Source organism: Mytilus trossulus, chromosome 10 (assembly GCF_036588685.1).
Source record: "Mytilus trossulus isolate FHL-02 chromosome 10, PNRI_Mtr1.1.1.hap1, whole genome shotgun sequence".
NCBI lineage: Eukaryota > Metazoa > Mollusca > Bivalvia > Mytilida > Mytilidae > Mytilus > Mytilus trossulus.
The window spans coordinates 53,653,336-53,667,121 of NC_086382.1; the positions used below are offsets into that span (position 1 = coordinate 53,653,336).

Sequence of the window (13,786 nt, forward strand, 5' to 3'; positions counted from 1 at the left end):
CAATTATATTTGCCATCCTCAATAATTTGATTGTGCAGTTACAGTCATAATCTAGACAACGAGGACATAAAAAAATGCACCAATGTATTTTTCTGAATTGGACCATTCAAATAAAGTTTAAACAGCTACCATATTCAATATAATCAATTGCACTATTATTGTTCCTTATTAGAAGAAATTTCACAACACACCAACACACTTCTCAGACTCTGAACCAATCACTAGTTGCTCTTATTCTTACTACTATGTGCAAATGGAGAAGTATCAAATACCAATTCCAATTGGATAAAACTTGGAATAAAACCCTTTATTTTTTGTTTTTATAAAGAGTTTTTAAAAGCACACTTCGAAAACATAACTGAGAATTTCCTTATAACTTCTTAACCAAAGTGTGTTATCTCATAATCTTAAAAAAAGTGAAATTAAAGGTAATTGCTTAAACTTTTTACTCAAGCAAAACTATATAGTGATACAAACTAAAAGTGGTTAATTTTAAATGGTTTACCTACTTAATTAAATATTAATGAATACTATTTTGAAAAGTCTATGTGATCAACTTTATATAACATATATCAAACTTTTCGGGAACAGGATTATTAAAAAGCCTAAATAAGAAATCAGAAATTGAATACGTTACAAATTAATTTCTATCATTGACCAGTTAAATAAGGCCAAAGGCAATCATCCTCTCTCTGAGAGACGATCAAGTGCAAGCTGAAACCTAACAGTATGCAGCTCATCTGTGGTCATAAAGGCCAAAACTGCAAACCATGTAATATTTTCTTCCAGAGAAATCTCTTCTAGATGGGTTTCAAGAAGCCTACAATTATAACATTAAACAATAAAGTCATTGAAATAATAGACATTAGAAATAACTTATTTATCATGAATATCAGCAAAATTTATCTATATTAATATTAATTTTTGCATATTTTTTTAAAGAGGAATAGGAGTATAATAGTTTACTTTTATAAATTGTTACTTGCATGGAGAGTTTACTCATTGGCACACATACCACATCTTCCTGTATATGGTTGAGGAAGTCATTATACAACATTCCAACATGCACTATTTGGAATCTGATGGAAAAATTTAGGTCTGTTTTTTTTCTGTTTTTCATCTCTAAATAACAAGTGACATTTTTTATTTCTTGATGTTATATGCTGATATCTCTTGAATAGATATTTTTTTTCATTTTGCAGTGTATTTTATTTTAAATAGCCTGTGTTCAATAAAGAGTTCTCGACAAAAATACCATGCTGTTTTAGAAACTGCACTGGCAATATTTAATTGGAATTCAATGTGACTTTCATACAATTGAGACATTCAGCTAGCTATAGTCTACATGTTCTACATAAAACAGGCTATTATTTGAATTTGGAATTATTTTTTATTATGGAATTTGAACAATTTCTTGTGCTTGCAATTTGTAATAAATGCCATGTTTATTCTGTACTTTTATGTTATTTGCTGCACACAACACTTTCTATTACAAAGAAGATAGTACATATTCAATAGAATGTACTGTGCCGTGCACAACACTTTCTATACAAAATACATTTTTTGGAAAGTGTTATGAACCGCTCAAAACATTATAATACCAAATAAACATGGAATCTATTAAAAATTTCAAACACAAGAAATTATGCAAATTCCATAATTAAAAATAGTTCCAAGTTCAAATAATAACAGTAAGCCTGTTTTAAGTAAATGCCAATACTAAGTCAGGAAAATGACATTTGTTTCCGTTTGTATGATATGTTTAAGCTTTTGATTTTGACATTTTATATAGGAATTTCTAATTTAACTTTTATGACACAGACAACTGGGGAAGTTGTGAACACATTTTAATTGTTATAAAGTATTACAACTTTCTAGCTTTGATTGAATTGAAAAGGATATTAATCAAGGTCAGCTCATTTACTGCTTCTTATGACAAAAGGTTACAATAAACTGTCGAGAATCATAGGCACCCACATTTTATGTAGATAGGATGCATATTCTGATACAGAATTAAGTATGACCCATCCTGATTGATTGTTGAGTGCCAATTCTATTTATTTTTTCGAGAGCCCATAGACATATAACAACAGGATTGGAAACGGGTAATATTGGGCAATACTTGATTTTACATGCTTTTTTTTAAATAGTGAAGATTTGTCATAGTTGAATAGTTTTATAACTTAACAAATACATTTTTTTCAAAGAACCACTGAAAGTCATTCCTGGAGATTGAAAATTCAATTTCACCCTTTTCTCTTCTTATTCTATGTAGGCAGAATACAATATTTGGACATTTCCAGGCTTTGTTTCAATATTAAGTCCAAGTTGAAAAATGCATTCTATTGCATGATTAGGTAAATTGAAATATTTATTGTTATACAATCATATTGCTAAATAAATCTCTGAAGGACAAAGGCCATGAATAGGTATAGAAATCAAAAGGGTGATTATGGTTTGATTAACAATTTATCTTAAATTCTAAAAAATCACATTGTAAATCAATTTTCTTAAATCTAAACAATTGATACAATACTTTTCTAATTTCTACTTTCAAGTGACTGATTTCTCTTTTTGACCTGCAGTTTATACCAAATTCACGTATTCTACTTCAAATTAACATTGGTTTCTTAAGCTTTAGCTTACACAATACTCACATCACATATGACTTTTATAAATTGAAAAAGTTTTAAATTGTTAACTGTGTGATTTTTTTGGGAAATTTTATATAGATTTTTTAGGGTACAATGCTATAACACTATGATAAGGCCTTTAAAATATACAGAGTGAAATAAATTTGACAATATTGTATCTCCTAAAACACAATTCAAGTCATTAATGAGACAGACAAAGAAAAAATAAAGAGTAGTTAAGGATGTACACCTCTGAGGAGCCAAAAAATTCTGGAATTAAACTTTTTTTCTTAACCTGATTTTTGGGTTTATAAGACTGTAACAAAATAATTGGTGAAGAGACAATCATATGGTGGTGCACTTCTTTTTTTGCTACGGTCCTTTGAAAATGACCAATTTTGATGATTTTCCCATTTTTCATCGATTTTTACCTATTTTTGGGCTATTATCGTGAAAAAAATCACAGTTCCACAATTAAACTTTTTTTCAAACTTTCTAAAAAGATGAAGTGGACCAATCTGAATATGTTTTACTTACAAAAACTATAGGTAGGTGTTAATATAAGAAAGTTCTATCATATTTTGATGCTTTTTTGTGTAAAATTTACCATGCTGTCAATTTTGTATTTTTGTGATTTTTCTCAGTTTGAAGAACAAAATGCATATTATTTCAACTTTTTTTTTTATAAATGATTGAAAAGATACATATCTAAGAAATTAGAAAGACCAAAATGATATGGGATGTACATGAATCTTGTAAAATCATTTTTTGCATCCCTCATCCATTTTCTCAAAATTTTGGCTAAAAATATTGACTTGATTGGTCGTAATATTTGAAAACTGGATTACTCAAAAACCATTCATTGTACATACAATTTTTTTTTCACAGATTCAGGTTTGATTATAATATTTTTGAAATTCATTGATATTTTCCACTTCTATCACATGTTTTGGAAATAATTCAAGAACGAGATTTCAATGGGACTGAACGAGACTGAAAAGTCAAAAGAATACATCCTTAAACAATATATTTTTTTTTACTCCACAATGTAAAATGGCTGTTTTAATCTGGATTTTTGAGGGAGTTTGCCTTAATACATTTAAAATATTATTTAGCAAAATAATATATATTTAAAGAAAACTAATCATACATCAGGGGAAGAAGGTTTTGATGGTCCCTTTAACAAGTTCATTGCAAATAGGACACTTTCTCATGGCAGGTGCACAATCCAGACAACAGACAAGATGACCACAAGGTAGGAATGCAATAGCTACTGGGTTCTCCATACATATGGTACAGGTCAATTTATCCTTCTGCTCTTCATATTCCTCCAATACTTTTTCAAATCCTAAAATGACAGTAAAATGTGATTTGTATTACTTAGTACATATAATATAAGTCAACTCTTAGTTCAGCACTTTAATAATCAATCATATTTCTTAAAACCATAAATTAATATGCAAAAATGGTATTGTCATAAATGTTTTTAGCTTTATTTGAAAAAAAAATACAATCTGACAGGTGAGCTTTTTAATCTTTATTTGACAATATTGTAATATAGGTTTCAAAAGACCTAACAAAATACCATACACATATTTTGCAACAGAAGCTAGACTAATTCAGTTGAGATCAAGTTAAATGTAACTGCATTGATGTTCTATAAGACTACCTTCCAAATAGGACAGATCATCTGTGGTGCCTTCAGCTCCTGTTGGTTGTTCTGTTTCTTCTTTAAATAAATAAAAAAATACTGATATATTTAATAGTTTATATTATGACCATTTAGATTGTCACCATTTAGATTGTCAAATTCATTTTAGAGACAGTAACAAGAAATTTTACAGATGGACTGGCAGTATTTCTTCATATAAAGTTGATTAAGTGATGATGTAACCCCACAAGTTTTGCTTTTTTTAATAGGTTAAACTGTAATCATATTATCACAATAGTTTGGAATAGAAAATAAATGAAAAATACTTGAGGCATTTTAAATAAACTTAAAAGAATATATATAGGTTCTAAGAAAGAATATTCTGACAGAATTTTTACCAGAATTTGTCGATTGAATTACAGACAGACGAATGAATAATATATTAACTGAAGTATATTTGTTTTTCTGTTGAAGACATTTTGCTGACTGCTGTTTCTGTCAGATACTATATGGGCAAAATATCACATTTGTGGCACAACTTCATTATTATTCTTGTTATTTGATGTTTCTTTGTCATCATGTACCTGCTATAGCCACACTTGTTTGTGACACAACTTGATTAGTGGGATGTGTTAGGGCCAATTGTTGTCCAGTTGTGGGCAGTGCTGATGCTCCTTGTTCTTGCTCTTCCTCTATTTGTAAGATAACTTCATAGATCTCTGTTGCCTGTAGCTCTGCATTGTCATGTGATCTTCCTGTAATTAAAGGAACATTATAATTTTAACCTGTTACAGTAGTCCTCTCATGGAAGTTACTTGTTACAGATGTTGTACACTGAGATTCATAGGTAAACATGCTTGACATATATCAGTAGGAGACGATATATCCTTGCACAAGGAGCGAAGTCATCAATAATTCGATGATCTGGCTTGCAGATTAGCGAATTTTGAATTTAAAATGTAAAATAAAATATCTCTCATGGTTTTTGTCCAACAGGACCTTAATACCACAAGAAAGAATTGAATTACTTCTAACAAGTAAAGACAAAATTGGAAGAGGAACAAACTGTATTGGCATAGTTCTGAATTTTTCTTGTGATTTGAAGATTTGAATAAAATACTTACCGGTCTGTTGTCTATTGGATCTCCATCGATCTATAGCCTGATTTATTATGGTATCATCTTTCCCCATTTCTCTTAATGTCTGGACAGGAATGGATGACATGATGTTAGCAGGTCCTAAAATAAATCAAATGAAGGTGCATCAAGAAATGCTGAAATTTAGCCAACTTAGCCAACAGTTTGTGGTATGTTCATTGTGTATTAATTTAATTTAGTAAACAATGAAAATACCACAAACTTAGAGCATGGCATGATTTCATAACTTAAAGCTTGTTTACAGAAAAGGTAAATTCTAGCCAAGTTTGGTATGATACTGTTATCATTGATTCGTTTGTAGATCATTTTTGACATCCTTTATTTGTAAATCAAAGTGTCAAGTATAAAAAAAAAAATCAGGAATGTATCCATCGGACAGAGATGATGCTCCCTTGCATATAATGTTACACTGAGACATAACTCAAGAACTGTAAAAGTGATGCTTCCCAAAATGTTACTTGATCAGAGGTTTTGAGTTAATCAGCATTGTGTATATGTTTCATACCATTTAGTTGATGCAATCCTAAGTTAGTGAATAAGTGAACCAGAACAAATAAATCATCAATTTTTCCATTTGTAAAGAGACATAAAAGGTAAAAGTGACGACACTAACTATCAAACTGAGCATTGAATATAAGTTTCAAAATGTTTGGTTGTAGCAATCTTAAGTAAGAGAACGGAAACAAAAAAAATCAGCAGTTTTACCATTAATTTGTAAAGTTGCATAACTCTATTTTGATCTGAGGTTTGTTGAATTAAGCATTGTGTATAAGTTTCATAACATTTGGTTAAGTCAAACTAAAGTTAAAGAATGAAAACAATTTTGGGTTGTACGGAAAGGCAGAAAGATGTACAGACTGACAAGGGTAAAACTCAATGTCCCTCCACTACGACAGGGGCATACAAATAACTTTGTTACCCCATGGGACAGATGGGGAAAATAAAATACCTCAAAGTTTTCTGCCCCAAATCATTGTACTGATATTGACTTCAGTTCTAAAAGTTTTATTACAGTTCTTTGCAAGGTTTTCTTTTCCCTATAGATACTGAATTCAAAACTGTTGCAGAAAACATTTATTAGCATTAACAAATGGAAGGCAGGAATTTGAGAAGATCTTGGATTTCTTTAATATAAGTGTGAATGTCCAAATCTTTCAAAAAGATAGGTTGTTGAAAAACTGCAAAGTAAATTTTCCACCTATCCAACTTCTGCTTAATTTATTCATTGACAAATGATGTATTAATCTCTATCTCCTTTCCTTTCCATGTTCAATTGTGTTGTTGAGTTGCTGTCTCACTTAATTCACAAAATCTCCTTATAACAATTCATATCACACTACATTGGTCATTCAATTATAGTGTGCTAAATTCCAATTCTATAAATAGGAATAGGAAAAACCCATATAATTTTTTCTATAAATAGATAGGGGAAACCCCATATCATTTTTCTATAAATAGATAGGGAAAAACCCATATTTTCGTCTTCTATAGATGTATAAATTTCCAAATCATCCAATCAGATTGATTGTTGGAAGATTTACGTCCAGCAGGAAACATATGGTATAGATATATTTTTAATTCAATACTAATGTTGACCTCTTCTCCTTTTCTAGTTAGGTGTGACTGTGTTTTTGAGTTGCTTTATCACCGATCAATGCTCCACATCTCTTTTCACGTGTCATATAACTTTTTATTACATTTTCATAACTTCAAATTATAGAAGCAAACAAAATGCATAAGTAATATGCAAACATTCATTGGGCAGAAACCAGTAATGTGATATATACCTAAAGACAGATTTACATAGATTAAATATTTCATTTGTATGAGTTATTACCAAAGCTATGAATTAGAACACATTTGTTGGGTCATTTTAAATTGTCAGTATGCATAGAATATATTACATACAAACTGATTTAACAATATTTTGTGCTGAGAAATTTCCATAAATCATCAGGATATAATCAAATTCAGGAGACAAAATGAAAAAAATCCAATATTCATACTTTCATAATTGCTTATCTGATATCGGGGGCATTTTGTAGGCTGAACAGATATTTTCCATCAGGATCTTCATGAACTTATTAAACAACTCCCTTAACTTTTGGTCAAGTGACCTTGATATTTAAAACTACTTTGAAAAAGAAAACCACTATTCAAAGTTATATTCTTTCAGAAATTTATAAACTGCCACTATTTACACACAAAAAGGTTTATCATATTCAGGTTTGCATTGCTGCAATATCCCCAAATTTGTACTGTACTTTCATATTACTTCATAATAATTTACATTTGTGTATATAGTTCAAAAGAATTAAAAAAAAGTGCAACTCAAACGAATTCAAATGTTAAAAATAGTCAATAAGTATAAAAAAACAACGGTATAACAACAAAATTTTAAAAACAATTTGACATATTGATCCAAATCCTTCTCTTTATCTGATATTCTGCCCTGTCTGATGTCTGTAAAACAACTTTTACAAAAGACCTTAAATAGGACACTGCTGAAACTAATATATGAGAACTATGTTTCACCTTTGACCAGGTCAAATAATAATTAACATCATTGATGTAATCTTTTGAAATTTCAATTTATTTTTTCTTGCTAGAAAGCCATAATTGATTTTTGGGAAAGAATCCTTATAAGTTTCTAAAAATACTTCTCAGTAAACTGCCTATCAAGGAACTAATTCTGGTCTTATGAACAGAATCTTTTAGATAACTTACTTCCTTCATCAAGGACAGACAGCTGTCTAGGTAACTGTATTGGCTGGTTAGAAGCTTCCTGAAGAAAAAGAAAAAAACAATAATCAGAATGGAAAAGTTGAATATTGATAGAATGACTGAAACAAAACAGTACGACACAATTAATATTGACTGTCACACCTTTCCCCTCTTTAAGTAAAGATTCTTAATCTATCACAGACAACATTAATCGTCCTTTTCTATGGATAATTCAATAACACAGCTCTATACTAACATTTATGATAAAAGAGGAAATATTTAACAGATACTTAGTTTTCAATTTTTGGACAAATATGTATCTTTGGTTCTTCTTATAGATTGTGTATATTTCACAACTTGTTTTCAGGTCTGTAGTCTCATTGTAGATTTTAATGAACATTATGTATAACAATAAAATTTTCAAGTCGAGGACTTTATAACTCACAAAAAAAACATTTTAACCTTTACCAAGAAAAAAGAAAAGAAAAAAAGAATTGAGTTGGAAATTTGGCTGTACCTATTCCATTCATATTAAAAACGTCTGTAGTTTCTATAGTTATATTCATAAGGCCCCTTGAATTTAGACACAACCTGTGTTAACTATGTGATTTATATTAAATGGTTGTCACCTATAACAATGTAAAATGTGACAATCCCTTTGTCCAAATAAACCAAAAATTACTACTTATTGCACTAAATGGGTATTCTCACATTTTATTTGAATAAACATAAAAAATAAAAACAAGGACATCTGCTTTAACAAAATGGGCCTCTATTTACTTGCAGTCAAATATACATTTAAGCCCTAGTCATAATTTAATTCCTTGAAATTGAAAATAAGGAAAAATCTGCTTTTACAAAAAATGCCCCTATTTTATGGCTGTCAAATATACATTTACCTCTACACATAAAACATTTTTTTATGTATTTCATATAATAAATTTAATTGATCTTATTTTATTTCTTACAAATATATATATAAATATATCGGGTGGTTGTCGCTTTGACATATTCACCATTTCCTTTCTCAATTTTATATATAATTTTATAATTTAATATCTTTTAATTTAAAATTATTTCATTTTGAGTGAAAATCCTCCCAAATTCCAAGTTCGTTTGAAACAAGAAGTAATTGTAACAGGATGCTGTTACGAAGTCTCCCAAACAAAGCTCCCATAACTCGCCATTCCTATGGTTCCATACTCATTTCATTTGATTTGTTGTCCCATACAAGAATATGTATGGTTTGGGGGTGGGGATCTTAACCGTTTACAATTTTTCAAACAAAAGGGGTGGGATGACCCCCTAGGGACTTCCTCTTTATTTCATTTCAATTGTTTTATTGTCCCTAACAAGAATAAATATGGTTTAGGGGTGGGGATCTGGACCGTTTACCAGATAAAAGCACATTCTCAAATTGAGCCGGGTGGGGGTGACCCCAGGGACCTCCATTCAATTTCATTTGACGAGTTATATTGCCCCTACAAGAATATAGATGGTTTAAGCGTGGGGATCTGGACAGTTTTCAAGATAATAGCAAATTCTCAAATTGTATGGGGTGGGGATGACCCCCAGGGACTTCAATTTAATTTCATTTGAATTTTTTTATTGTCCCATTCAAGAATATATATATGGTTTTGGGGTCAGGATCTTGACCATTTACAAGTTTTCAAAAAAAAAGAGTGGAGGGACTTCTCTTTTATTTCGTTTCATCCGTTTTATTATTCCCTACAAGAATAAATATGGTTTAGGGGTGGGGATCTGAACCGTTTACAAATTAATGGCACATTCGCAAATTGAACGTGGTAGGGTGACCCCTAGGGACTTCCCTTAATTTAATTTGATTTATTTTATCGTCCCATTCAAGAATAAATATGGTCAAGGGGTGGGGATCTGGATGGTTTACAAGATTATAGCGAATTCTCAAATTGAAGGGGGTGGTGAAGATATTTCATGTGATTTGTTTTATTGTCCTTTCATCATTTCTGAAAACTGTGTATGTCCATCACTTACAGTTTACAAGTTATATTAATTTGAAATTTTTAGAAAATAAAATCCCATAGGGTTCTATAGTAAACCCCTCCCTTGTTTCTGCCCCCCCCCATACCTCTTAATAGACCCCAATGCAAAAACGAAAGAATGATGGCTTACCTAGACATATTAGTCTAACATTCTATGAAACCCTAAGTAAATAGAACAAGTGGTTTTGGAGGAACTCTGCGGACAAGTTCATTTTTAAAGTGGTGGAAGAAGAGGAAGAGGAAGACGAAGAAGGAGAATAATTAAAATAATAACTGAGCAAAAACTTGGTTTGGGAGTCTTAATAAATAATGTTTAGATATCTTTTAGAATGTACAGATTGGTAATTTTTAATAACAAAGATTTGTTTTAAGATTGATAATATCAAAATACATGAAGTTTGATGCAACCACAAAAATCATTAATCATTGTAAAATTAGTAATAAAATATATGTGAATCATAGAGAATATTTTCATATGGTAAGATATAAATATCATGCAAATTTCTGTGCATCTTCCAGAATCCTGCTAAGTGATTGGCTTATTATTTGATTGACTGATTAGCTGAACTGCCGTTGATGAAATCCCGCTTAAAATATCGAGTCTAGAAGATGACAGTCATTAATATTACTGTGTTTATCATGAATGAAGGTTACAATTAAAATTAAGGCTGTCAAGTTGCCTAAAATAGATGTCATATCTATGATTTTACTGAGTTTGCAATCTTGTATTCACTTTTGTTTGTGTAACTTTTTGTGGATTGTATGATTAACAAAAGAATTCAGATAAGATTGTCAATTGTATTCTTATATGTATTACTAATGGTGGTATGGATAACATGCCTTACTATCGGAAATATTTAGGACTTTCATGATCATCACAAATTAAAGGTAAGTAAAATTGCAAAGTTTCTTGTAGACTACATATTCTTTTAATAATACCCAGAGATCTTTTCAATCATACACCGAGTTGCAGAAGTAAAGTTAGAATTTCAAAATACTAGAAGGGTGTTATTTAATTTACATGAACAAGGAAATGATATGTTTTCTTCTACCAGTAAAAAAATAATTCCATGTACCACCATTATATATGATATTTTTTTGTCCATATAAGAACAGATTAATAAGGTTGTCTGATTGTAACATTTAAGCAGCATTTTACTTTTATTAAAAAATGGGAATTTTAAAATATACTTCCCAAAATTTCAAGATTTCTGACGGAATAAAATTGAGAATAGAAATGGGGAATGTGTCAAAGAGACAACAAACCGACCTTTGAGCAGACAACAGCCAAAGGCCACCAATGGGTCTGCAGTGAGAAACTCACAAACCCGGAGGCGTTCTTCAGCTGGCCCATAAACAAATATGTATACTTGTTCAGTGATATCGGACTTCATACTAAACTCCGAATTATACACGAGACACTAAAATAAAAAAAAAAACATACAAGACTAACAAAGGTTGGAGGCTCCCGACTGGGGACGGCGCAAAAAAAGCTGCGGGGTTAAACATGTTTTTTATGTTTGTTGAGCAAGACAAATGTGACAATACGCATACTTATGTAAGGATTAAACAAAACAAAAAGTGCTTCTCTTCTACAAAATCTGAATATATATCTAAATGAATACAGCTTTATATTAATTCTAATTGATTGACCTAATCAATATTATTTAGTTTAACAGTTTGTGTGAAGAAATATTTTTTGGTTATATTTCAACCCCTGTGATAATTCCATCAACAACAATTATCAATTGACATTATAAAACAGTTTTAACCACTAACCATAAGTCTATGATTTACGACTAATCAACTCTCAATAAGCATGAAACCAGACAGTTTATCATTTAACCATAATCTTAATTGTTATCTAAGTTAACACACCAGGATTGTCAATAAATGAAATTAAAGATAATGAGGATCCACAGGATTTTACCATAAATATTTTTTACTATAAAAACTTTGCTACTTGAATACATTTTCATTCATATAAAGCGCGAAAGTAATGGGTGAATTTATTCATTTTCATATAAGAGAATATAAATATATTAAATGGTGGAAATGAATAGTTCAACTCCAACTAAAGTTCATGTTAAAAGATGCAAAAGCACAGGAAAATTTGTACATGGACAATAATTATTGAAATCAATGTTTATATTCTGTACTTTGCTGCTGTAAATTAAAACGAGTAAAAAACTAATCAACTAAAAACTAATAAAAATGAGTCAACATCATTTACACCTATAACAAACAAGTTCCTCAAACCTTTGCCTATTTTACTTCCTCATTATTTGATTTTATGCATTTTTAATCAGATGTGACAGTGGAAAAAGCAGCTTCGTTTATTATTTAGGACTTTAATTTAAAATTCTCAATTTTGATATTTTGGACTTCAATTCTCTGTGTTTTATTATTCATTTTATTTTATATTTTCGTTTCTATTTACATTTCATATCCATGACTTAAAATCAACATGCTTTGATATGCAATTTAATTCTTTTAAGTTAGTTTGGACATTGAGTGACATGTTTCAATCTGTTCAAAAACATTCAGACCTGAACATAAACTGTAGAAAAAATGAAAAGATGTGGCGAAAATGAGCACCCCACTCTAGCAGACTATATGCCTGCTTGGTTGACTTAAAAAAGGCCTTTGATACTGTTATTCACACCTGTATCAAATTGAAACTACAAGATATTGGGGTGGGATCTTCTTTTTACAATATCTTTAAAAGCATGTATGAAGTAAGTAAATCATGTGTAAAAGTAAATGAAAACTTAATATACTACTTTTCAACGCACCTGGGGTGAAACAAGGAGACAATCTTAGTGCAAGTCCATCTTTGTCAACATCTCACAATTTTTTGCCAAAAAAAATGGGCATTTTGCAAAATTACTGCAATGATTGGTGCTAAAGTGTGAATACAAACAAAATAAAGGTTCTTATATTCAACAAGGCAGGTAGATTGATTAACAAATATGATTTACGCTAACTGGTGTAAAACTAGAGTGTGTTAATACATTTAAATATTTGGGTATACATTTTTGTGCTGCTTTGCATTAGTCATGAGAAGAATCACTATTGGAGTAATCTCATATCTCATATATCTATAGCTTGTTCTGAAGGATCTCCAATTGATGACCTTTGCATTGTTGTGATGTAAAGGTCCCTCACTGCTGAGCAATGGTCATAAGGAGAACTACTACTCTTTGTTTTTGTTTCCCTATTAATAAACTTTAAATCATATTCTTTTGATATTAAATAAGCCTCAAAACACTCAATGCCCTATACCATTATTTTATCCTATATTTCTTAATGAACATGCATAATTCTGATAATAAAATCTCCAAACTAATATAGCTATTATCACTTTATTATTTGTATATGACGTATTGTGTATTTCACTTATGTTTATATAATCATTGTATCATGATGTTTTTGTATCTTGCCCAACAAGGGCCCATGCTTGGTATAATAAAGTAATGTCTAATGTCTAATGTAGTATCAGTAACACATTATGTTGACGATTTTCTTTGTTCACTCTCATGATTCATGGAAGCCATGCATAATAAGTCAAAGTATGTTTCTTTTGGTAATTTTTTCCAA

The 13,786-nt window shown here is 30.2% G+C and overlaps 1 protein-coding gene across 2 annotated transcripts in view; it reads right to left on the minus strand.

Annotated features, from left to right (window-relative positions):
• Nucleotides 1-548: 548 nt before the first annotated feature.
• LOC134687634 (uncharacterized) overlaps nucleotides 549-13,786 on the minus strand; it is a 131,129-nt gene continuing 117,891 nt past the window's right edge. The window contains exons 14-19 of one of the 2 annotated variants that reach the window (XM_063548079.1): nucleotides 8,169-8,226; nucleotides 5,409-5,522; nucleotides 4,869-5,039; nucleotides 4,303-4,362; nucleotides 3,784-3,981; nucleotides 549-820 (exon numbers count right to left, since the gene is read on the minus strand). In XM_063548079.1, coding sequence (XP_063404149.1) covers nucleotides 3,785-3,981; nucleotides 4,303-4,362; nucleotides 4,869-5,039; nucleotides 5,409-5,522; nucleotides 8,169-8,226 — 600 coding nt within the window. In that variant the 3' untranslated portion in view covers nucleotides 549-820; nucleotide 3,784. The remainder of the gene's footprint in view (nucleotides 821-3,783; nucleotides 3,982-4,302; nucleotides 4,363-4,868; nucleotides 5,040-5,408; nucleotides 5,523-8,168; nucleotides 8,227-13,786) is intronic. The other variant, XM_063548080.1, reaches the window with a different exon arrangement.